Below are 25,776 nucleotides of genomic sequence, written 5' to 3' on the forward strand. Positions count from 1 at the left end.
ACTTGAGTTCACCTTCCTAAAATTAATAAAGCATATAGATAGTTTCAATATTAGTGGCAACAATGAATATAAAAGAAGCTGGAATCTGACATTATGGCTCAACGTGGCAAAGGTCTGAAGTAAGGTGTTACACCTTAGAAGTGATGTACTGCTGTTACACTTAATGGTCAAAATTACCTCCTGTTCTGCTATTAACTGTCAGTTGCTTTTATTGTTAAAAGTGCAAGAAGAAGGGGAAAATCCTGTCTCTGGCAGCGTGACCTCATACTGGCTAAGAGAACGTAGATGCACCTCTGCTTGCACACATACTACAAATGGAACGACGTATCATCTGTATTTACAAATGCACAGCAAACCAGTACATACCTCAAAAGAGTGCGAGAATCATGAACAAATATCCTCCGGGTGAGGCTGAAAGTGTTACGAAGTGTTCTTCCAAATGTGTTCTGTTAATAAGCGCTCGGTTGCGCAGTTCAGGGCTCTGTGTTCATTGGCATCTGATCATTGTTATGTCAAAACAGCCTCCTGAAATGCATATCTTTGCGATGAAGCTAAACTCCAGTCTGACTGTTCTTCAGTCGAGATGATATATTAAATTACAGTCATGAAGGCTGTCAGCAATTGCAGTACCTAATCATTAGTGCCCAACTGCAGTAGCAAAATTTGTAGTCTATAGTGAAATACAGAGGACCTGTACACCAAAAAAGGGGGTACCTCAGATCCACGATGGGCGATGTGTTAAATGGGAGGTGATGTGACATAGTCACTGTGAAATATCAAGGACTGAGTTAACCTTAAAATTCCAGGGATTTGCTACCTTAACCCAGATGGAATGAGGTAAATTCTCATTGGAGATCCAGAAATGGTTGGGTGAATGCTTCCTTTCAGAGGACACCTGGAAGTGGTTGTGCTGAGGAATTGCTTTTTTGCGCTCTGCTCAGAGTTGTCATCCCACAATGTGGAAACGTGGGTTGACTGCCCTTTCTCTGCAGGGCTTTGAACCCAAATATCTTAAAAGGGAGACATGGTTTCCAGTGCCAACTCCAGGCTTTGTTCTCACAGGAGAATGACCTGAAATAGGCAGCATGTGTGCTGCAGACAGTGTGTTCGTTCTTGGAAAAACAAGATCCGTGCAGTGCTGTCAAATGAACACCCATCTTCATTTCCAACTCTGGCTCATCAGGAGCATGAAGCCTTTATCATCATCATCATCAATCATCATCATCTACATCTTCTGTTGGCTGATGCCAAACCTACTGCCCCCATCACCTCCTACAAGGATTCCTCCACACCTCATAACTGGGGAACCAGCTTGGGCCATTCCTTTCCTTAGCTGCAGAATTCTTTCACAATTTCTGATGAGCACCATGCCTTTTATCTTGTGATTCCCACTTACTTTGTTTCCTTCCCAGTCTAGATCACATTCTGAAATTCAAGCTACAGTTCAAGAACTCTATTATTCCTTTAGTAAGTGGGAACAAACAATCCAGTTGTTTGAAGAGGAGAATCATTACTACACTTCTGAATTTTTGTATAAAAAAAAATAATTTCATTTTAGATCTGCTGTTGTAATGCTAAACCCCCACATTTTTGGCACCAGCTCTATGGGAGTTGAATGTGAGAGACTGTACAGCACTATCTATCTTTCCATCAGCTCAGCGCTCAGAAGTGTTAATAGTAATTAAAACATTTTTTTCCTCAAAATCCATTTCACACTTTGTACATGCTGAGAAATCTCTCTCATCGTGGGAACTTTCAGATCACTTGTTCCCTGCAAAAACAGGTACAGTTTTCTTTTGTCAGAATGGAACAAAGACATTAGGAAGCGCAGGTTTCATTTACTCCTAGGACACTACAGTCTATTAAGTGCCAGTGAACTAATGAGCCTCTCGGACCTTATGTTGTTCTGGCTTGGATCAAGGCTTAATCTTCCTTAACCCTTAAGAAACTGGCTGACTCCTTGCCTGATCCTGCCATGCTCTGCCCTGCCGCCCCCTCCCCCAGGATGTTGCTTCCACTGGATGAACTGGGACGTTGTATAGCTTGGATATGAAGTGAGGTGAGAAATACGCACAGCTTCTCAGCAGTAAAATAGGAGGGGATGTGTTATAAACGCAGAGAGGAAAAACCCAGAACAACGTACTCTTTCTGCAACCCCTCCAGTAGAACAGAGAACAAATACATCTCATCTTGCTGGAAGAACTAATAAACAATTCTACTATGCTTTTTGGCATGTAATTTCTTGGCAAGTGAGAGATCATTGTACTTATTACAGCCAAAAATACCTCTTTTACTTTGATTTCTAGCTATAAAGAATAAAGACTTCCAGTAAGTGCATTCATTGGCTACGGTCTGTGTTAGAGAAGTCTGTGTGGGCTCTGGTATATCCAAAATCAAGACCATATTGAGATCACGTGTAATAAAGGAATAAAAACAAACAAACCAGAGTTAAACAAAAATATTCTAAGACTTTTATTTGAAACAGGGATCAGCATTTATGGAAAAATTCTCATCCACAGAGACCAAAAGTAGCATCTGTGACCAAAGAAAAAGGCTAACGCAGAAGACAATGTTTGAAAGTAATGGGTCAAAAGCTCGGGCATCAGAAAAACTGGTCACTGATCTGCTGCAACTGCTTAAAGCCTGTTTGTTATCTTAAAGTCTGCTTTTGCCCGAGCTATTCTGACAAAAAAAGTCATCAGTATCTGAAATACAGAACCTGATGGATGGAAAGATCTCCAAAAGCCATGGTACACTGGGAATCGTAGTATGAGTACAGTTACAGAATCACACAATTGTTTAGGTTGGAAAAGACCCTTAAGATTAAGTCCAGCTGTACACTCTAACTGTCCTCTCAGAAGCCAATGCTAAACCAGTGCCATTAGTATTATTTTTGATAATTTGAAAGCAAACATAAAGCCACTGCTGCAAAACTCTATAGATAACAAAAGAAACAGAATGGTAGCAATAGGACAGCTGCTTCTAAAGAGGAATCTGGGTTGCTGGCCTGACTGATAAGATGACGTATAGGCAGAAGAACACCAGACCCACTGTCACATTGGAAGCCTGCATTTTAGAAGACAATAGTTTTGCAAGGGAATTCAGGGTTAGAGGACTCTTCAACAGAGCGTGATCTCCTAGCCTGATTTGGTGACAAAGGCAGTGAGATCCCTCTACATATTCCATTTATAAAATTTTAAACCCAGATACTGCACTTCAGGAACAACAGTGTGAGCATCGGGGGCATTTGTTATGATCCTCTGCTTTTCAACAGTTTATTTTTCTGAAAGAAGGGATATTCTAAGCACCACACTCAGGAACCATAGAAAAGTACCATCTCAGTTAATATTACCTCACATGCCGATGCAGAAGAAAAAACAAACCTGTTCTTACAGATGAGAAAGCGTTTCCAGAAGCATAAGGAATAAGGCACTTAAACATTTTCCGTTAACTATTCTTTCAGAGCATCTGCTTTTGAAGGTTGCTCTTCTTCCAATTTCAGTTTGTTTTCTGCTGTAATTCCTAGAATTGCTTCAATATCTTGAATTGCCATCTGTAACAGATTCAAGGAATACAAGTTATTTAATGGGCATTATAATGAAATCCAGCAGCCAGAATGCACAGCTGGTCGTGCTTGCCTTGAAAAGGTAACCAGTGCGACACAGGACATGATGCGCCAATTAAATTTACTGTTACTTTGGGGACGGTTGGGGGAATTATTAGTAAATATGCACAAATTCCAGGTAAATAAAAAATACAACTCGTTGCCATTTGCACTTCTAATTAACTAACAGGTGTTCTGTTCCGCATATGTAAATCATTGCTAACTCCCTATGAAGAACAGTTCCCTTTTATATTTTTCTTCAGTGGCTGCTTTTCACTTCCTTATATTGAAAAAAGGGGGGGGTGTGTTTGTGTTTTTATTCTGTAACATGTTGAAATTTAATTCTGTCTTCTCTAGAACTGTCATTTCACACTTGGATTGTCAGAGGAAAATACAGTCAGAGTTAAGACTGGGTAGAATCTGATCTAAATGACATTATGTGTTTTAAGGTACAAATCTGTAACACAGTGCTCCCCTTCACCTTTGTACAAAATGCTTACAGACAGGATCTTAGAAACTTCTTATTGAGTCAAAGGTGATGTGGTTTAGCAAAAGAACTCCCTCTGGGAAGTTCAGCTATTCTCTGGAATCAAAAAGCAGCATTGTAATACGTGCTTGTTTCAGGGCGCGGGGTTGGATTCATTATTGCTTTACCGGCTCCTGCCAGCAAGGTCGGCACAAAGAAGCTTCCGAGTAAAGGTGGGCACTCCTGCGGAAACATTCCCAGTGCGAGGAAGCGCAGCGCTTTGTTCTGCTTTCCCCCACAGGACCCCAGAGCATCCTCTGTCACGAGGGGATGGGCACTGCAGGCACATTCAAAGAGCAGGGAAAACTGGGAACAAAATTGACTTGTGTGATTGATGTCAGATGTGAACTAACGGATAAAGCACTCAGTGGCTGCCTGCTTAAAAGAAATCGGTGTTAATAATTGCTATTATAAACCAAGAAGTTTTTTTCTAATGCAAGATTCCTACCTTGATAGAGTCCCTTTAAAAACAGACCCGTGTGACAGAACTGTGTCAGGCAGTGCCAGTAGCTCCTCTGCTCTTACAGAAGACGTTCAGGAGCATACGTTACAAATAGTTTAACGCTGAAAGTATGTCTCTCTTCAAAGAGAAAGTTTCCAACTTAAATTTAACTAACAGGCTCATTGGGAGACCTCGTATAACGACCTCTACACTGTAAAATACATACCGCTAACAATAAAAAATGAGTGGTTTAGCACTTGCTTGTGATACAGCATGAGGTATTTTCAGCCCTTGTACAGAAATTAACCAGGATCGTTAGTTAATTAACACCTTACCTTAAAATTGGTCTCGCCTTGCATATTAGGTGCTGATATTTCTTGATGGATGATGAAGAGATTGCGAGCAAAGGTCATGAGGACCCCCTGGAGATCCTCTCCAATTGTTCTGTTAATGATATCCAAACAAATGAGTTTACCAATGATTCCCTTCACATGCTTAAAAACAATCGCCCTCTCATTTGTGCCTGTCTGGTGATGGAATTTAATGAGTATTTTCAATCTCACAAGGTGGCAATCTTCAGGGAGATATGAAAGATGAGGCTCCATTTTAACTTGTCAACAGGAAGGATTTGAATGATAAATAATTTTTATTAATCAACTTAGCAGATGTATGCAGTAAGGTTTCAGCTGCTCTGAGTAAGAGGCTACGTCTGAGTTAGAACTGAGTCAGTCGAACGCTTTCCATGCCTAGGTTAGTTCAGAACTGTTGCTTCTGCCTACAGATGGTGAGAGGCATCCGAGAGTCCAGCAGTATCAGCACCTCTCAGGTTGTTGTAGCTTTTGAAGTGCTGGTTTTTCAAGGGTGCACACAGGCTCTCAGTACTTATGTTTTTATCACAGAAACATAGAAGAGAATTGGTTGGAAAAGACCTTTTGATCGTCAAGTCCAACTGTACCTCATCTACCCGGCTTTTAAACACCGCCAGGGCTAGGGACCCCCTCCCTGGGCAGCCTCTGACAGTACCCGAGAAAGCCTGTGGTGAAGAAATTTTTCCTGATGGCTAACCTGAACCTCCCCGGCACAACTTAAGGCCATTTCCTCTCATCCTGTCACTTGTTACTTGAGGGAAAAGACCAGCACCCACTTCACCACAACCTCCTTTCAGGTAATTGTAGAGGGCAATGAGGTCTCCCCTCAGCCTCCTCTTCTCCAGGCTAAACACCCCCAGGTCCCTCAGCTGCTCCTCATAAGGCTTGTTCTCCAGCCCCTTCCCCAGCTTCATCCCCCTCCTCCAGATGCACTCCAGCCCCTCAATGTCCTTGTTGTGAGAGGCCCCAAACTGGACACAGTATTCAAGGTGCAGCCTCACCGGTGCCGAGGACAGGGGCACAATCAGTTCCCTGCTCCTGCTGGCCACGCCGTTTCCGATACAGTAGGGAACAGTTATGGAACTGGCTATCGTGCTGAGGAAGGCTGCACCTAATTTACTGGCTCGAGCTGACAACAAATCTCAAATGCAGTAAAATGGACGACAATTCACATAGATGTTTGAGGAATTTCAGTGATTTTATAAGTTCAAACTGTTCTATTCTTGAAAATATTTCCAAATTAAGATCATGAAATTGCATTGAAACCAATGGAAGACAAATCTGGGATCAGAACGTATGGCTTTGAGAGTGCTCTGGTTGTACATTAATAACTGCCAGTTCAGGCCAATGATCTGTTATGTTTCTTACCAGGGGAGCAACCACTGACGTATTATTCCAAAGAAGTTAGCAAGTAGGAGGTAGGACGCAGCGTCTCTGACATAAGGACTCCATTTCCAAGGCATGAGGCTAATAGGATGAAATCACACACACAGGGACAAGCCAATCCAACAGCTCACCAACCCTGCAAGGGCAGGTCCTTCTCTCTTCAGCTCCTCCCTGTCTATCGTGCAACAACTTTCATGCTCCCTATATCCCCTTTTATGGACTGACTCTATCTCAGCCTTGCAGAGAAACAATGCCCTTACAGAAGCTTTCTGCTAAGTTGCAGTGCTGAATCAGCTCCTGGAGAGGTGTGAAAGTACCAAAGACAGTGAAAAAGCAGGGTCAGGAGGGAGGAGGGCTCCATAGCTGGGGTCAGGGAAGGAAAGCAATCATCCCTTAGCATCTGTGGGCTCTTAGGAAAGTTTAGTGGCTTATGGTACATTTTCAGCTGCCTAAATCACATTTACAGTGGCTCCCGCAGATATTTTACAAGTTCACGTGCAGTGATTTTCTTTCCAATTTATCTTTCGGCTCAGCTCTGTAAGTTGCCAGCACTGTGACTGTTGCAGAGTACAGGAACAGCTTGGCTGCAAACAAATCTCGCTCACTTGCGTATGACCAACAGCCTCACCCAAAGGAGCCCAGTACAGGGTGAGAGAATTATGGCCCAAAACCCGATCTTTAGGATTCATTTACTCCATCCTTGTGCCAGGGCAGGATCAATGCTACTTACATCATCCTGATAGAGGTTTGTTTAATCTGTTACCAAGCCCTGTCAATGGCAACTGTGCTGAGCCAACTAATTAGTTCTTCACTTACCAGCAGAATTCTTTCTTATTGTAAACATGAATCTTTCTTGCTGCAAGTTAAGTTTATTTCTTCTTCTACCAAAGACAGGGAAATCATATTTTTTCTTCCTGTCAAGGCTGTTGATATGCTTGAAGAATGTTAGCAGAAGGATTACTTCCAGTATCTCCCGGTTTATGTTGCTTCCCCTTTTCCATAAGATCATGACATTGTGACCTAGTGGCTTGTGAGCCACTGTAAGTCAGATCCTTTCCTGCAAAGCTGCATGTTCCTTATACTCATTACTGCTGGATAAGTGTAATTTCTTGCACCTGTTTCCAATTGAAGGTAATTTTCTGGTTTTCATATAGTTTCTTCAATTTGTCAAGATCATTTTGAATGCTATCCCTGCCCTCCAAAATACTTGCAGTCACATCTAGCGCTCGAGGAAGCTGTTTTCTTATCCAGGTCATTAACGAAATAGTGCCAGCATCAATGGAATACAGAACAGACTGAGAACAGACGGTTGCAGCCCCTCACTCATTACGTTCTATTTTGGCAGTAAACTTTACATAAATTCTCCCCGAGGAGAGGTTTTCAATCAGCGTGTAGTAGATTTGTGCAGCTTATGCTTTCTTAGACTTCTTAGGAGAGGTTCATACATCTAAAGAATTAGTGAACTATGATCTGCTGTTGCCTGACTGTCATTGATCACTTTGTGAAGAACAATGTATGAAGGCATTTAACTTCACCCTTCTTTGCATCAGGCATAGTTAGGGTTTTAATAATGTTGCCTGTAAAGTAAGCCTGCGCTAATCTCTGTGCTCGCACAGCGAGATCGCTATTGACAGTGAATCCAGCTCTTGTGAAGCTCGCTGCAGTCGGGCTTTACTCTGCAATGCAGTCAGGCTTTGATCCAAGCAGATTCCCGTGCTTTCTTCATTACTAAAACACTTAAAGCCTCCCTGAAACTTTTCAAAAGGCCAATCTTACAAAAAGCCGTTATACTTTCTGAACAGAAGATGATGGTCAGTGAACTTGCACAGGGGGTGGTCAGATTGTTCATTCCCTCCGCGATGTCTGTTAGAGCCCAAACCAGCAAGCGCTCTGGTGTTGCTCCCTTTGGACCAAACGTGTTCCCAGCTGTTTATCAGGCCATGGACTGACAGTGTATACTTACAACATTCCCAGTCTGTATCGCTTCTGATCTTCATACAATATAAAAACTGTTCCCTGTTTTTCCTGTTAAATAAAAAGACAAAATTGTGTTAATTATTCAATTACAATAAATGTATTAAACACAGGGAGTAAGTACATAACCATATCACAGAAGGGCTAGTTTGGAATTGTTTGTAATGGATTATTGCTCAGTGATGGTCAACTATTGCTCTAACATTTTAGAGGATACAGTGCCTTAACTTTATGTAAATAGAATACGTACGACAGAGTCTATTCCATAGCAAACATTTTTGTTCCATAGTAGTAAAAGATGGTCATAGGTACCTTACAAACTATCTCCTCACACAGTCATTTGTATCAAGATGCAGGTGCACATGCTTAAAGTGAGCCAACGAAAACAGGTTTAGGTTTTCCTGGGTTTGAAGTTTGTACTTCATCTGAGATATACGTGGGACATGGACTCTCATTAACTTCTGCTCTGGTTCATTACAGGTCTGCTAGGGGTGACAGCTTTGGTCGGCAGCAAAACTCTGGATTTTAGATGTGCTAAGGGACAGTTACCACACGTCACTGTGCGAAGTTTCACAAACAGGCACTGTCATCCCTGGGGAGGTTTTACAGTGAGAAAACACGGGAAAGTCTGCACTCCCCAGTGAAGCCTGTGCCTTAGGATCATAAATCTTGATCTGCTGTTGTGTCTCATGTAGTATCTTCTAACCTCTTCTACATTTCATCCTTTTACAATTCTGTTCCCAAGCCTTAAGCAAGTCCTTTCCCAGCAAAGCCTACATTTTTATCTCTCCGCTCCCCTATCAGTTCTCCATTACTTATCGGCACAGAGGTGTGTGAAAGGACAGCATGATGAGCAAAAACTCAGCACTAGCACGGTCCTAAACCCAAGCACTGCTCCAGGCTGACAGCCATAATCCTTTTTCCACCACAGCCATGCGAACAAACTCACTGGGACAGCATTCCCTCTGTAATCTCTGAAGGAGACACTGCCTCAACTCCCTATTTTGCAACATAAACGCGTTGTAATGCTCTTCACCCCTCACTGCTCCCAGTCTTAAGCCAAATCAGATATCTCGGAACTGCAGTTCTTTGAGACTTGGTTCCCAGCAAAAGCAAGCTGGCAGGGAGGTGTTCTGTTAATAATCCCAGTGTAATTTGTATGGAAAATACTGAATACCTTTATGCAATTCAGAGTTCATTAATTAGCATTGTGAAAACAATTTAAAATAAAGCAATTCTGATTTATACCAAGTCCTTTTCAACAGAACTGTAAAGCAACACCTTGCTGTGTTTTTAACAGCACACTTAAACATTATATTATGCTAAACAGAACAGTTAAACTTTACATTGTGCTAAGTGGTTTCTACAAAAATTATGCAGAGTGAATATGACATTTTCTATTCTTTCCCATTCATACCTGGAGATCAAATCCAACACCATGAGCTTTACACATCTGAAAGAGAACATTATAGTAGATGTCTGACAGGTTGGAGTGCCTCAGTTGAGTGCTTGCTGCTGCACACCGGTTGCTCATTGGAGAAGGCTGGAGAAAATTAAATAGCATTCTTTATTTTCATATCATTTTATATCAGAAACTAACAATTTACTATTTAAATCACTTTTTCTCAGTGAGCTCATGTAAGGGTGGAGTCAGATTCCTTTCGGAGGAATTCCTTTTCATAGCAGTGTCTATAACATAGACATTTCCATACAGCAAAGTGAAAGCCTCACCTCACACCTTACATGGAATCTTACGTTACAGAGCAGCTCTACAGAATCGCTCTGTGAACCACAGTTTGCTATTGTCACAGCTTCGTTGGAAACCGAGCCCTGTGAAATACTTGGGTTGTTCAGCCTGGGTAAGAGAAGGCTCTGGGGAGACATCAGAGCAGCTTCCACTACCTGAAGCAGCTCCAGGAAAGCCAGGGAGGGATTTTTTACAAGGGCGTGGAGCGATAGGATGAGGGGCAATGGCTTTAAATTGGAAGGGGAAGATTTACATTAGACATTATGAAGAAATTCCTCACACTGAGGGTGAGGAGGCCCTGGCCCAGGTGGCCTAGAGAAGTGGTGGCTGCCCCATCCCTGGAGGGGTTCAAGGCCAGGTTGGATGAGGCTTTGAGCAGCCTGATCCAGTGGGAGGTGGCCCTGCGCATGGCAGGAGTGGAACTGGATGGGCTTTGAGGTCCCTTTCAACCCAAATCATTCTATGATTCTAGGATTCTCAGATTCTGAGCAGGGATACTGCCTGTCAAAGCATGTAATTTATAGTATTCCTTCTAAAACGATACTTGTTTTGACATTGAGTCATTTAAGTTGACATAGTTGAAATCGTTATATAATACATCTCTGCCTGAAAATTAATCATGTTTATAATATTCTGAGAATTAATAACACCCATTGCTCAAGTCATTAACTTAAAAAAGGAGCTTCCAAAATCTGTTCTCTGCAGTAGGGGACCACAAATAAATGAATGCTTGATAAAATAATCCAAGTAGCAGTTTAACAAGCGTAAACTTGAATGTGGCTGCAATAACACAGAACTATTGTTTAAGGGTTGGCATCAGGTTGATGAGGTGCTTATTTCAGCTACAAAGCATGCATACACATGCATAATGAACTGCGGCATGAATTATTAATGTGTTGCTTATTTAGCCTCATCTGTCTAGAAGATAATGTATCCTAACTATAATGAGTGATTGGTTTTGTACATAATTACAGTAGCAGCAGTATCTAGGAAATTTGTTCTTTCAAAGAAGGATTTCTAAAAATAAAACCATCACACAAACTCTGTTGCTGCTCCGTTTTATCAAAATCAAACCCACCAGGACTGAGAATATCTAATAAATTAAAAGGGACAGAACCATTATTAACATCATAATTTTGCACAAAGTGTTTTACTTAATCATTCATTACAGATCATGTGCTGTTAAAGCATTTGTCTCTTGGTTTGTTTGTTGCTTTTTCTAGAGGTATTTTCCTGCGAGAGTCTATTTTTGAAGTTAACTCTTAGGGAGCTAAAAACAAGGACAGAAGAAAAAGAATAAAGAAAGAAGAAAAATAAAGGCTATAGTCACAATTTATGTTAATTCTGACAGAATTTTAATTAAAAAAAAGTTGCCACTTGATTACTTTTCATTTCTAAAACTTGTACTACTGGGACTAATCGTATCTAATTTACTGCTCTCCAACTAAAAGTGGTTGCTTGACAAGAACAATAGATCAAGAGCTCATTAACCTCTAAATTACAGCTCCCTGGCATTTTTGGAACGGTGCTACATTCTTCCTCTATGTGTGAAAGAAAGGGAGTTGTGAATCTTCTGTCAAAACATGGAAAACAGCTTCTGTGTTATATCTATTTGTATATAAACATACAATTCTTGTCCTCTGACTTTTCCAAAGGCCTTTCTTCCCTTTTTCGAGGGACAGTCTCTAGGTTCAGAGTTGAATCTTGTGCCAAGACTGATCTAATAGAACAAATCGGTGTAATGAGCAAGTCTGCTGTTCCCCATGCTTCTGTGACAGCGTGTTAATAAGGGCGTCAAAGCAATACACAGATAGCAGCTCATCTAAAGTCACATCCCGGGGAGGCACTGCCACGGACGCTATCCTGAGAGATCACAGGTGAGATCCACGGGAAGCAAGTGCCACAGCACTCATCCTTCCAGTACCTAAACCTACAGTCCCGGCCACCTTGGCTTGGCGTGTGGTACCCGCTGAAAGCCAAGCACCAGTGGATTCACAGCAGGGGACTCTGCGTGTTGATGAACCTGACCTGGCAGCAGAAAAGGGAAAGATTGAGCAGGGTGTTCTGGGCTCAGCTGCCTGCTTGGGCTTGCAAACAGGTGGCCCTCTCCCTTGGGCTCTGTGACTGGTCCACAGGGAGTGAGCAGAGGGCGTATGTCTGCATATTCCTGCATAAGGAACTCACCTCAGTTAGGGTGCTACAGGTTTTCTTCCAATTCAAATTACTGTGCCCATAATCAGTACTGAATAATTAGTACTGAACATTTATGCTGAACAGTTAGGTGGATGCAGAACTGAACAAAGGTTCTGAGAACTAACATTTAGGTTTAAGCAAGAACAGGGAGCATTTAGGTGGTCCAGGTCCTTCTTTAGATGCAGCCTAGATTGTTTTACCCTCCGTTGCACATGAAAGCACAGCGCTGGGGTAGAACTTTGGTGCTCTAACGTCTGATCTCAAAACAAAGCCCATGAGCTGAGGGCTCGGATTTCTTCTTCATTGCTTTTAAGTTACTCCTATAGTTGGGGCAATGCTCTCACCCCATTCCTTTCTCTTGCAACATATAAATTACCAGATTTTTAATGATGGAAACCACCTGAAATATTTAGAAGTTAGTTACTACCACAGATAATATTTTAATGAGTATAATGGATCAAGGTACCCGTAAGCATCCAGAACCTTTCCATTAATTTCTAAGGTGATGGCATACCATTTGGTTTATTACCTTTGTAAAATCTAAAAGCGGCAGTTTAAAACCTGAAAGGAGGTGATTCAGCTCCTCTAGACTAGTAATCTAGGTCAGATTTTAACTTTGTTGTAGTTTACATTAATGATTTTATTTGTAAGCAAATCACTGCTTACGTTTTTTGCCTCCTGGTGCTGAATGCGTTGGCTTTTCATTTGATTCGAACCAAGAGACACTTCAAAGTGGCCGGAACACCAATCCAGAGTTCCATCTGTCACATACAACATGAGCTGAGTCAGGGCCAGCTGGTCACTGTAGCAAAGGTCAAGGTCTGTTGCCCACACCTGAAACACAAACAGGTGCATTAAAATAGAAAAAAAGAAAGAGAACAAGGGTGAAAGTCCACAATCGTGTGAAGGAAGATCTATGCCTTTTGGTGTGCGTATGTACCGCTTCCTTGTGCTGGCGTGTCACTGGCAGCGATAAACCACTTCCAAATGGGAACAAGCAGAAATCCTACCGAACGTCAGAAATAACTTCGCACAGAAACCCGAAGGGCTAAGGGCAAAACAGGGACCTGTACTACCTAAATTTTGGCAGCGATTAGAAACAGTAGAGATGATGTCAACAGCTGTAAAGCCTGTACCTCATTAAATGGGTAATTATCCAAATAACACACCTAGATTTTCCACCTGAAGAATAATTAGCACTAAATAAAGTCAACCTGGAGTTACAAATAGGTAGTTTGGGATGGAAAAAGGAACATTCCAGAAGGCAAAGCTGAGTGAAAGGTGTAGGGAAGTGTGAAATACGCATCAGCCAACACAGGGCTGAGCAGAGCCAGGTCCCTTTGGAGCATGTAGCTTTACTGAAAAGCAGATACTTCAGTACACAGAAAATCCTATGATTTGTGGCATGGTTGTGCTTCTGCTCACACTGCTGTTTTGTGCTGCTAATTCAGATTTATACTCGCCCAACCTCACAAGAAATGGGACCACAAGACCGTGGGGCTGGTGGCAGAATGTGTCCTACAGGCAGATAGGAGGGAAGCTCCTTGACCCATCTACAGGACGTACCACGATAAAAGCCTCGTGTCCGCCTCAAGAAGGTTTCAAAGCACTAAAGCAGGTAGAAGCCAGCCAGAATTTGTAGAAGGAAGTACCGCGAGTTGCTCCTGCGAGGCTCCTCCACACCCAATAACCCAAGCATAGGTTTAGCTGTGAGTTTTTCCACTTAAAAAATGTTTGTGCTTACTGCATCAATGAGAAATGTGAGCGCTCACAAATATTTGCCCTACAGTGGACCCCTCTAAAACAAATATAGCAGTGAATGACTTGAACAAGCCTTTGAATGGTAAATGGCATCATTATAAGGATATTAAAAGGTCAGGCAGTCAAGGCCTCTTGGTAAACTGGAGTTAATTTCTGAATCAGATGCACACAGTAATGCCCTTTTCCTAATGGTGAATCAATCACAGCAGTAACAGTTGTTAATATCTAACTGCCAAGTATCTGTTGCTGTATTAAATATCCTATTTGTCAACTTAAATATTTCCTGCTGCATGGTATAAAATGCAAATTGGATGCTAATGGCTGGCTTCACTTAGTAATAGGGGAATATTCCCCAATTATAATGCTTAATTTTCTTCAATAATTTATTCTTTATCATCACTTATGCAAGACAGGAAGGAACTTTCATATTGATTTGTACTTTTCTAGGATGTGCTAACCTTTTCCATGAGCTGAATAGTGATTATAAACCATACAGAATGTAAGAGCCTTATATTAATTCCCATAGATATTATCATTACCAAGAAATCAGTTGCAGCTGATGTGTCTTGAACCTTGTTTCAGTTGGATTTTGGATTCTCAGTTAAAGCTTTGCCCCTAAAAGAGGTGGACCAGGGACTATGGCAGACCAGTCACTAACTCACCCAAAGCAAACTCATTTCTCTTCATCCAGACTCTGATGTTACACCTGTGTTGCTATAAACATATAGTCAGCACTAGCACTGCCTGGAAGCTTTGTTGATGCATGAAGAGAGGGCAAGAGGCAAGTTCAGCTGAAGGTGGACAATGAGATAGCTGAGAAAAAACAGAGAAGGCAAGCAGAGAGGTCCCTACGACTGTTGTGCATGTGGGTAAGGCCCGTGCTGTGGTCTGTAGAGGATGGGCTGAGTATTTCACAGCAGATAAAGCATTAGAAACTGCAGCCTAGCAAAGATAAACAGCCCCAAGACAAATTCATTTCATTCTGGTAGAGGTTCAAACTGTACCAAGCGTGGGACAGCACAGCCGTTTTGCAGGAAGTGCTCAATGAATCTCATGCGGTCAGTAACTACAATTAAAGTACGCGCAAGTGATGTTGCTTTAATTTCAGATGTAGAGAAGAGACCCATTAATTACTCGTGTGACACACCTCACACAACCTGAGCAAAACTCCAGCATGTCTGGCTCTAGCGCCTCGCCGGCACCTTCGCAATCACTGCTCTGGGAAGGCACAGGAGCACTCCTGGTTCCCCGCACCAGGGGACGGCTCCAGCTTCTTCTCTACTGAGGAAGGGGCTATGCCACAGGGAAAAGGAGAAAACGCTTTTAGCAGGGTGAGGTGCATGCTGGAAATCAGGAGAGTGACCAAATGCTGTTCTGAGGAGTTTCTGTTCACTTTTAGTGCGTCAGATAGTTGCTTTGGACACTGTTCCATCATCGCAGACCGACTGCTCTCATCCCATTGCCTACAGAATTAAGGACTCGAAGGGGTGAACTGATGGCCTTACCATGTCATGAAGGAAGATGTCCACCCCCTCCCTTGCCTGTTGCTCTCTAACATTGTACAGAAAGAGAGCTCTAAACACCTACTTAAGCCCCAGTCACAGCTACATTCTGGACATGTAAGGTCATCATATTAGTTGCATTTTTAAATACAGGGTGTAGATCTCCACAGCCCTGAGAACAAGGCAGAGGAAGGCAAACATGGCTGGAAGCCACCTGTCCACCTCCTCTCATTCTGGGCTTGAGCCTGAGGCTGAACCACCCCTACTGCAAGGTAAAACAGCCAAGTCATTACCATGTGCCAGCTGGGATCACCCCCGAGGACTCTCTTCCTAGCTCAGGACTGCCAGAGAACACGATATTGTAGCCATGTCCCTTTCTGCTCTGGATGTGTCCCAGAACATCGCTAATGTGGGGAGAAAGGAAGAAGGATCAGATGGCATAAGATTCTAGCTTTATCCTAGCAGGAAATTCCCTGGTGCCATGGAAATCCAAAAGTGCCCTTTACAGCTCCTTTGTACAGCTCCAGAAACGGGAGAGACACAGGGGCTGGGCAACGAGTCCAACTTTATTTTCATGGGTAATTTTTTCCCATTTTATTAGTCCAAATGCAGGGCAGATCATTAGTAACTGGTTGATTGATTTCTTTGATGGAACAATTTCCAAGTCCCATTCCAGTTCCTAATGGTCACAAATAACCTCCTTATTCATTTGGTCTGTTCTTCTCTTCACAGGCTAGAAAGTTCATTTGGGTTCAGCTCTCTAGTAACATCTATTGGTTTACAACAGGTTTTCTTCCAAAGTAATAGAAAATGGGTGTCACAAGCTTCTAGAATGCCTTGAAAATCTGAGCTGTGTGTTTGGGTTGTTTGGTTTTGTAAATACAACTTTATAAAGCAGCACCTGTGGAGGTCAGGCAGGTGATAATCAGATGAATTATCATCTCCTCCAGTAAATAAGGAATTGTTAGAAGAAGGCCTGTGCAAATGTCATGTTTAAGTAAAGAATGATACAATTACACAGATTAACAAATATCCGTTACTTGAGTGCATTCTCATTTTCTGAGGATATAGAATAAGGGCCTGTATCCAATTGTAGGCATTTATGATTGTGCGTATCACACCCTGACAGGATTGCATGGCAGATCATAAGGAGATTTCACCTGTGATTTGAGGACTTTCAGCACACTTACACATTCAGAAAATAAACTTGAACAGAGCTCAATTGTGAAGTTTAGAAAAGATATTTGATTTTCAAACAACAAATGAAAATTCAAAGATAACCAAGGCTGGGGGTTCGTTATGACTCAGATTTTAAAAAGTAGTTTTTAGACAGTCTAAAGCACGGATTTAGCTCAAGCCAAGCAAAGCACAGATTAGGACTTTCCACAATGCCACCGCTGGGAAAAAAAATAGTTAGAAATACATCCTGCAAGAATTACTGGCTGTTTGTCCAAGGAAACACAATGAAGTGTGGAATTGCTCCCTTTTACACTGACTGTCTCTCTCCTTCAGCCTGCACAGCTCCCCAGCCTGCACCGCACGATGAAGACATCTCATGGTAAAGACATCTAGAGGGGATGAAGTCACAATTCTGGTGTAATTCTTTACAGCTCCCATACAATGCTTCAGCTTTAACGTGTAAACTTGAGAAAGGAAGGAAACAAATTCTTAGAGAGTTCCTAAATCGCAGCTTTTCTCTCTCCAATTTAACTGTTGTATCTGCACGCAGTTTTGTTGTAAAGAACACGTCTGCCAGTTTTAAAGCAGCGGTTGAATGACACTGTGAAAATGTCAATTCGTAAAATACTAATGCAACTTGGGTGTTGAAAAGAGCTTCTTTTAGGACTTTTAAAATTCGCAACTCAGTTGTTATTTCAGGAGATGCAGACAGGATCTTATCCGGCTGCCATCTCGTGGCAGCTGCTGGGATGGGCTGGTGCTGGCCCCAACGCTGAAAAGGTAGAGCCCTAGAACTGGTCCCCTGTTGAATATGAGCTTGGAGGGTGGTTAATGAAAACACCATGGCTCTGGTTTGAAAATAACACACAGAAACGCTACATTCTGTCTGGAAAAATCTCAAGACGCAGACGCGAATAGAGAAAAAGGCATCTCACTGAAAACATCCCTCAGAGCTCTGGCAGGATTGTACCACCAGAGCGGACGGATGGACTTCCGACACATCCCTGCTCGCTCTGCTCTTCCCAGCCCCAGGCCTCTGAGGCCAACACTGCCTGGCAGCCCTGAAGCTTCCTCCTCGGGATCCTTTTAAGCCACTGGACTGGAACAGAGGGAGAGTACCCGCCTAAACATGCCCAGCTCTGTAAGTCTCTGTTCAGTTTGTTCTGCCTCATCCTTCCCTCTGTGCCCAAGCTGAACTGAATTCAGTGTTCTCTTACTGTTGTTGCAAGAGGTACAGGGCTGTGGGAGCTATCGGAGCAACAAAAAGGTGACTTATGACCCCGCTTCTCCAAATGATCTGCCCACAGATCTGTGGATGCGAGTAAGTTTATGCATTCAAGCAGTCCCACTCAATTAAATGGACTTACTTAGGTGTCGCTCCTTGACGAGCTGGGATCTGAGCAGCATTCAGTCAATACTGTGCAAGACTTCACTTCAAAGGGTCAAGACCTTGCTCTTAAAGATCAATCTTGGAAAATAGAGTGGGAATTGTAAGCAATTCAGTCCAAGTTGTGCACCTAATTTTTCTCCTCCACTTTTTCCCCTAAGGCGTTACAAACAGGGTGTCTCCATCTCCCTTCCCCTCGGGAGCAAATCACAGATGCTCATAACTGAGTTTGAAATAGATTCCCGAGGCAAACAGAGAACTGTGTCAAGTCCCCAGCCGCCTCTGCCCCTCGGGTCCCTGCCGGGGCGCTCACAGGCAGGCAGCCTCGGGCAGCTGACGCCTAATCCCACGGGTACCTTTGCTGTGCTCTGGGGTGGGCAGCGCGGAGAGCAACGCAGGCAGTGCTGGGCTCTGTCTTGCCACCTTCCCCAGTTCACCCAGCACTGCAATTCCAATCTTAGCCTCAGCACTATATGAAATAATAACAAAATGCAAAAAATAAAGTACAAGGTGCAGGATGGAGAGGTTTGAAGACACTCAGATACAACTTAGATCCTCCTCAATGCTGTTGGCTGCAAACCACAACCTCCTGCAGTTCTGCCGTACTTTAAGGAAGGGCTGTACAAGGCTGGAGGACGACGTACTCTGTAGATGTCTCTGAATTAATTGCTGTACGCAGGAGCAGTGGCAGACAGGCTGGTCAGGACTGCACGCGCAGTGACAGACTGAAAAGCTCCCCTGTGCACATGAGGGAAAGGGAACTGGGAGAGGCTTGGGTACCGAGCAGAAGCAAATGAAAAACCCTGTGGAAATATGAGGCAGTATTTTATATCTGAAAAGTTACAGCATCACCCAGCTCCTCTGGGCCCGAGGACAGCATCTCTCTTGTCACCTTTTGGTCAGCGTAGACCACAAGAACTGTGAGAGAGTGAAGATACTGCTGTGTCTGTGGCGTGCACAAAGCTCTGCAGTGACCCAAACAGAGGTGACTCTCCCGTGTCTATGTTCCCTCTGGCTTTCCTGTTAAGCTGTCTGACAGACGTGAACTGTTCCTTATGCATCATGCAGTCTCTTTGCTACCTTCCACAGGAACACAACAATATGACAACAGCATGTTGAAGGAAAATACTAACAGTAGCAACCTTAAAAAAATATAAGCAATACCCCTTGTTTGTAAAAATAATAATCATGCTCATGACATATCGATTTTTAAAGGCTTTCAGATGAACAGCCTGTAACTCTGAGTACAGGCATTCCTTTCTTCTGCTCCAAGGTCCACTTTGCACGATGTGCAGGGGCAGTGCGTGAGAAGACATGGATTGCAGCATAGACCGGCTCACTTCACAGAGGCAGAAATGGATTTTCATTTATTTGGCCTTTCACATTTCCTAAAGAGCTGTATTTACACAGCATGTAACTGTATAAAGGTTTTGAGGATTTTTAAGTATTTAAATACTCAGCCGGTATTGAGAACAGATGTTCAATCATGTTTTTAATTTTTAGTTTCACCGAAAATATCATATATCGGTTGATATTTCCTGTAAAATATAACTTTGAAAGAGTGCCCAAGTACACTGTGCTTCCAGGAAACGCCTCTGAGTTAAAGAGTGCACTTCTGAAATTAGTGAACAAATGTTCTGAGAGTCTGATAGGATTTCTTGTTTGCCAAAAAAATAGCGATTTCAGAAGCACAATCTTTCGTGTAATCTCTCACAAGACAAATGGCATCATTAATTGCCTCTACATCTAATTAAATCTTAAAACCCATGCCTAAATAATGGTAAAGTTGTGGTACCTGCTGACAAACACAGGAAATATTAAGATAGACTCTATTGGAAAGTAGGGAAGAAAAGTAAGACAGAACGTACAGGAGTAATAGAAGGCAAAACAGCAACTGATTCAGTACATCCTTATTCATGCCAGGAAATGTCACAACATTAATAATCGAGGAAGCATTTCTGTGTTATGATGAAGTCCTGGCTTGAGTGAAGCAATAGGCAAAACTCCCACTGACTTCAGAGGGCGAGAATGTCAGCCCCTAATCTTTTTAAAGCAACGTTACATGGAAGTTGTCCAATGTGGCTTATCTGCAGTTCTAACTATGCTGCCTGTGTAAATACATTTTGGGAGTCAGGTGTAACTGTGATCAGTATTTTACAGCTAACCACATTCCCACTCTCTGGGCTACCACAGTCACTCCACAGGGGTATTGGTTACCACAAGCCTGGTTTTAAGCCTTTTCTGAGCTTAAAATGGAACATAATTATCATAGCACAGCCAAAGAGCCAGCTTTTGCCAATGGATACCATATGCTAACTCTTTGGTTTTAAATGCAAGCCCTGTATTTAAAGCCTTTTCCCACACCGTGCAAGCTGTGAGCTTCAGAGGCCCAGGAGGAGACACCCAAATGGATTTGAGTGCTTTCAGTCACCCCAGCTTCTCAAAGCCCAGCCCTGCTGCACAACTCATCCCATCCCAGTAAATACAGATAAAAGCACACTGACAAAATAACTTTGATAAAACCACTCAGGAGCTGCTGCAGCCCACGCGGCAAGCTCATTAGGACAGGGACCTACAGAGGGAATTCCACAGGAACACTTATGCTAGACAGTTGAAGCTATCGCTTGAGCACATCTTAAGAAGCTACAGCCCCTCGAGTGAGATGATATGAATGCACGCTGCATTCCTTGCTCCCAGGCGCCTCCATCTGGGAAGCAAAGCAGGTTCATTTCAATCCCTGCAATGACTCCTTTAACCACATGCACTGTCACAAGCCACACACCGACCTCGGTTTGTATTTTGATAGGGGGGGATAATTTTGTATCTGGTATGAGATTGCATCTCTCTCTCTCTTGCATTCTCTCTTAGAATGTCTCTCAGACGTTCTAAACACCAAATGTTGAGCAAAATGGGTTTGAATGAGCATGTCTTCATTTATAGTGAGGCGATATCCCACAGTCAGCTGTTCGGTACCAGTAACTCCTGACCCTGGGCTGAGATGTGATAACTGGGCTGCTTTCCATTACCTCTCTCTACTTAAACTAGAGCTGTTGTGATGTAAACCAAATTGTTTATCATTACCATCCTATTTGCTATAAGAAATTCTCAATAACTGCTCTTCCTTAGATTCGTCCTCAAATCTGCATTCCTCCACAAACACTGCTTTAATCAAAAGAGTACAGTAATTCCTGTAATTATTTTTACAGAGCAAAATACAGGAGATTCAGAACATTTTGCAACTAAAATCATCATCTTAGCCATAAGACCATTGTCTGTAATTACTAGCTTAATGCAGAATGCACTTATTTTAGAGGAAAAAAGTCATTAGAGGAAATGCAAATACTGTTTTCTTTTCCCTCAGCTTTGAAAGGCGGCTTTCTTGGTTTGTTACTCTTTAGGCTCATGAAAAAGGTTCCTTGGGGTCGAGCTGGCAGGTATAAATATTATACTGCTGTTAGAATAACCATGTGCTTTACCTCTCTCCATGTGTCTCACTGCTCAGAAATAAAGTTTGTTCAAATGGGCAAGGCTTTCTCCTGATATTGGTTGGAATTAAGTAGGAAAGCAGCCACTGCTTGATCTCAGGCAGACAGTGTGAAGTAACGTATCTGCTCCACTCACCTGCTGCTCTGTTGTTTGAGGGTGGATGAAAGTCACAAAATCAACCGAGAAGTAACCAAGCACTCCTTTTGACTTACAGGTTTCTCCAATTTTTAAGCAGAGTGAATTGAGAAGTGCAGGATCGACAGAACGTTGTGGAACAGTAGTGCCAGATGATCGCAAAGGACCGTCAGCATGGAGCTGGTCTCCAGATGACACTATTTTTATCTTGCCCGTTGGCTCTATCAGCATATCCACCGTAAGGTTCATGATGTGTTCTGAAAGCGGGAAGGCTTCTATCACACCACCTAGCAAGAAATGAACCAACTGTTACGCTGGTAATCAAACTCACATGTGATGCTCTTCAGAGTGCACAGAATGAAACCATCCAGCTCCTATTGTGTTCTGACATTGCAGGGAGGACTGCTATGGAGATGAAGCGAGTAAATAAATGTAATGAGAGCAGCATAGCTAGAACCCATGAATCTCTAGGAAGAGAAAGAAAATATCTCATCTTCGACTGCCCCATATGGTTCAAGTGGTGGCTTTTGAGCTGCAGATGCTTTGCAAGCAGTTCCAAACTGGATATATCACGTATCTGACCAGAGAAACATGCTCTTGTGCAGTATGAACTCATTCTGGGCTGTCCTACATCCCAGCTAAATGACAGGCCTAGAACAGCAGTGAAATGCAATGCTGGGACCTCGGAGGGGAGTGGTATCCCCTGCTCATCCTGGACATTCCCATCCATATGATGGGCTGAGATGAGAAGTCTGCCTTTCAGTAGGAACTTGGTGTGTAGCTGGGAAGGGCAGGAAAGCTGCCAACACTTCTAGAATGGCTGTCTGTAGGAAAACCACAAAGAAAACTGTCTCTGCCTTTTTACTCCATATAATGCCACAACTCAGGATAAACACAAATGTAATACAAATTGGTACTATATGTGTTAACTAGTATTATTTTTCAGAAAACTACTTTCAAAACTTTGGACCACACTGTCTCTTCCACAGACAAAGAAACATATGAACAGATATATCCATTTTATATAATATAAATCGATGGCAGGGCAGAATCACCACAGCAATTTACTACCCCGTCACAAGCACTGCACCTTTTGAGTCCAAAACACGGCATGTGTGTGCAAGGCCCACTCACAGATACACTAATGTGCAGTGATTAGACAAGGGCTGTATTTGCATTGCCTCCTATGGACAAGCAGGGGCTCACTTCAGAGCTCTAAGCCAGTTGGGTCCTGGCCAGCTTGGATCCAAAGGTGCAACGGGTGGGTTTAATGTGGGAAGCCCTGCTGAGGACTCGGCACCATGCGAACAAAACCATCCTGTTCATCTGCCTTTGGTTAGAGGGTAAGAAAGAGCACAGCGATGGTCTAACAAGGAGTCTGTGCCAAGGTACTGCAAAGGACAATATGGCATCGCTCTACTGATCCTCAGGGGCAACAGTGCCTGCCCCAAAGACAAAAACTGAGGAGAAAGCTCAGCTCTTCTCCACGCTGTTAAAGGTTATGGGCACATTTGACTTCGTGAGATGGATGTACGCAGCACCCAGAGACTATACAGAGCTTCCTCCCTTATACTACGGAAAAGTGAGTCTCATGGATGTCTGCTCATCAACACCCAACAGAGATGGAAATATCCTCACACTTACCTATGTGTAAACTCATGTGCAAGCATTCCCTAAAACCCTTTTCCAAGTGTGACAGATTTTAGTGCAGTAACCCAGGGATAAGGAGTTGGTGCTTATTGATTCAGAATCACGTGAGAAAGATAATTCAGGATTAATAGAGGTTAAAAGCTTGGATAGGAGATATGAATGATAGAATAGTTGCCTATAATCATTCGTAAATGAACATTTGAAGTATAAAGGAGAAATAAAAGGAGATAAATATTTAAATGGAACCAAGATTAACATGAATATGGCATACAATATGGTACAATTACTCCTTGTAACACTTAACAGCGACTTTGTAGTCTTATTTACCTTGACTAAGAAATGTTTGGAGGAATTTTTCCCATGTAGGGAATCGTTTCTCATTGACTGGCTGTACGTGCTGTGCTAAAAGGCCCGGCAGCTCCTGGGAGATCTTCACCAAAGCTGGCTCCTGCAGAAACAAATTAAATAGAACCACAAGCAATTTTACTACAGAAATGAAAACTGCTTGTGGGGTGATTAAAAACCAGGCCTCCAACAGGCAAAAAAAAATGTGGTTACTGTTTACCCACAGTCAGGAAGCCTTTTTTAATTTTTCTACTTAGTACTCTTCCCTCCCATGGAAAACTGTTCTTATCAAAAGACAATCCCCTCCACTTCAGTTGAGCATCTATTTCATTGTAATTTATATCAATAATTTGATCTGGCAACTGAAAATGCTAAGCACTTGGTAACTGCTCAGGGATCGATACTAGCACTCAATAACTTCTGCATTGTTTATATTTTGAAACCCAGCATATTGAAATAGTCACATATGCCAGAAATGGTTTTACTGATTCTATTGTTTGAGCTGTTCTATCAAACCAAACACTCTTTACTTATTTAAAAAAAAAAAAAAAAAAAAAAAAGAGGAATAATCAACCAAAAGCATTTCCCTAATGCAGGCGGAAATCCTTTTACATTCTCCAATCTGTAACATAAATCCACAACTGTATTTGTGTCTCTTTGGTAGGATTGGATTAGTCACAGTGTAGGAGACAAACTAGCCTTCTCCTGGCTTCAAATTCTTTATCTATTATCACACACACAAGCCAGCCCCATTAAATACATACACTAACTGCATCGCTTTTACTGTTCAAAACTGTCCCCAAAGTACACAAGCATATAAAGTGCAAGGACCCTGACTTGATTGCTTTAGGCTCCTTTTCATACTGCTTCATAAGCATTCGCCTGCTTCTCCTGGGTCTCTTTGCTTCTGTTTTACACCCTCTCTCTTCAGCGCCTCGTGCTTCAGAAGAGGACCACTGTCCTCTGATCTGGGCAATGTCCTAAGCCACAATCACATTATCTTGAGCTCAGGAAGAACATCATAAAACCTTATGGCTAACACCTAAGAACAAGGAAAAAGTACATCTGTTTTTCCAGCCCAATAGATTTGAAGAGATGGGCTTTGTCACAAAGTATGACCTTAACTTGATGGCAAAACCAAAGGACCACATAAACATGAGATCCAAGTTCAGAATTTACCCAGATTCTGATCTTAGACTGCTCATTTCCCTAAAATTCATGAGGAGGAATTTAGGGGTTTGACAGCTCCACTGACTAAAACAACACAGCAGTGAGCAAATACCAGTTGGCCTCATCTTGAGTTGTATTTGCTAAGCCAAGAAGTCACAAAGTCAGGTAGTTTGTTGCACAGTGAAAATAAACGCAGCTTTGGAGAGAGGATCTGAGCCACAAAGGATGACACGGAGCCGCTGACCTACAAATCAGATTGCACGTGTCTGTGTGCTCAGCAATACCCTCTCTCCCACTGACTCCCATCCCTCAGTTCCCATGATTTTGGACATTGTACAATTTAAACAGAAACATAAAACAAACCAAAGAAGAGGTATGCAACAGCTGCCTGAAAGCTTCTGATGAATTACCTTGAAAGAAACCAATAATCCCTGCTGGGTGCACAGAAGCATTTGGAAGCACTGTGACCAAGCCTGTACAAGTAAAAATTAAACTTTGAGCGTGTGAACACTGGTTTCCATTGCTACAATTCCAAGGGACATGAGGGCTGCGGCATCAGCTCCATGCAACAGCACTGAGGACAGTTGTATCTCCTTACAGACAGAGCAGTTTTCGAGGCTCATACACGGCTGTGAAAGAAAGCTCCTTGAAGTCGGTGCAAAACCAAACAGAATTTCCAAACTTCGACATGTACCAGAGGGCACACTTACCTGGCTCCCAAATGGAGGTGAAGTAGGACACAGAGTCCATTCACCTCCTCTGTAAACAAGGAATACTTCATATGCCACTGCTCTGTGTGATAGACACGAGACAGGCAAGACTTGTGGTACTTCCACGGGTGAGTGTTGCTTGCCTAAAAGAAGTCAAACAGCATCTCAAGGGGGCTTGAACACAGGATGAACTCAGACCATCCGTTAGAGC

At 42.6% G+C, this 25,776-nt stretch overlaps 1 protein-coding gene across 1 annotated transcript in view; it reads right to left on the reverse strand.

Annotated features, from left to right (window-relative positions):
• Positions 1-2,448: 2,448 nt before the first annotated feature.
• Positions 2,449-25,776, reverse strand: part of IQCH (IQ motif containing H) — a 67,431-nt gene continuing 44,103 nt past the window's right edge. The window contains exons 15-21 of the mRNA XM_069866591.1: positions 23,668-23,788; positions 21,691-21,977; positions 12,907-13,074; positions 9,718-9,843; positions 8,290-8,351; positions 4,908-5,016; positions 2,449-3,553 (exon numbers count right to left, since the gene is read on the reverse strand). Of these exons, the coding sequence (XP_069722692.1) occupies positions 3,452-3,553; positions 4,908-5,016; positions 8,290-8,351; positions 9,718-9,843; positions 12,907-13,074; positions 21,691-21,977; positions 23,668-23,788 (975 nt within the window). The 3' untranslated portion in view covers positions 2,449-3,451. The remainder of the gene's footprint in view (positions 3,554-4,907; positions 5,017-8,289; positions 8,352-9,717; positions 9,844-12,906; positions 13,075-21,690; positions 21,978-23,667; positions 23,789-25,776) is intronic.

The sequence above is a fragment of the Phaenicophaeus curvirostris genome, chromosome 12 (assembly GCF_032191515.1).
Source record: "Phaenicophaeus curvirostris isolate KB17595 chromosome 12, BPBGC_Pcur_1.0, whole genome shotgun sequence".
Classification (NCBI taxonomy): Eukaryota; Metazoa; Chordata; class Aves; order Cuculiformes; family Cuculidae; genus Phaenicophaeus; species Phaenicophaeus curvirostris.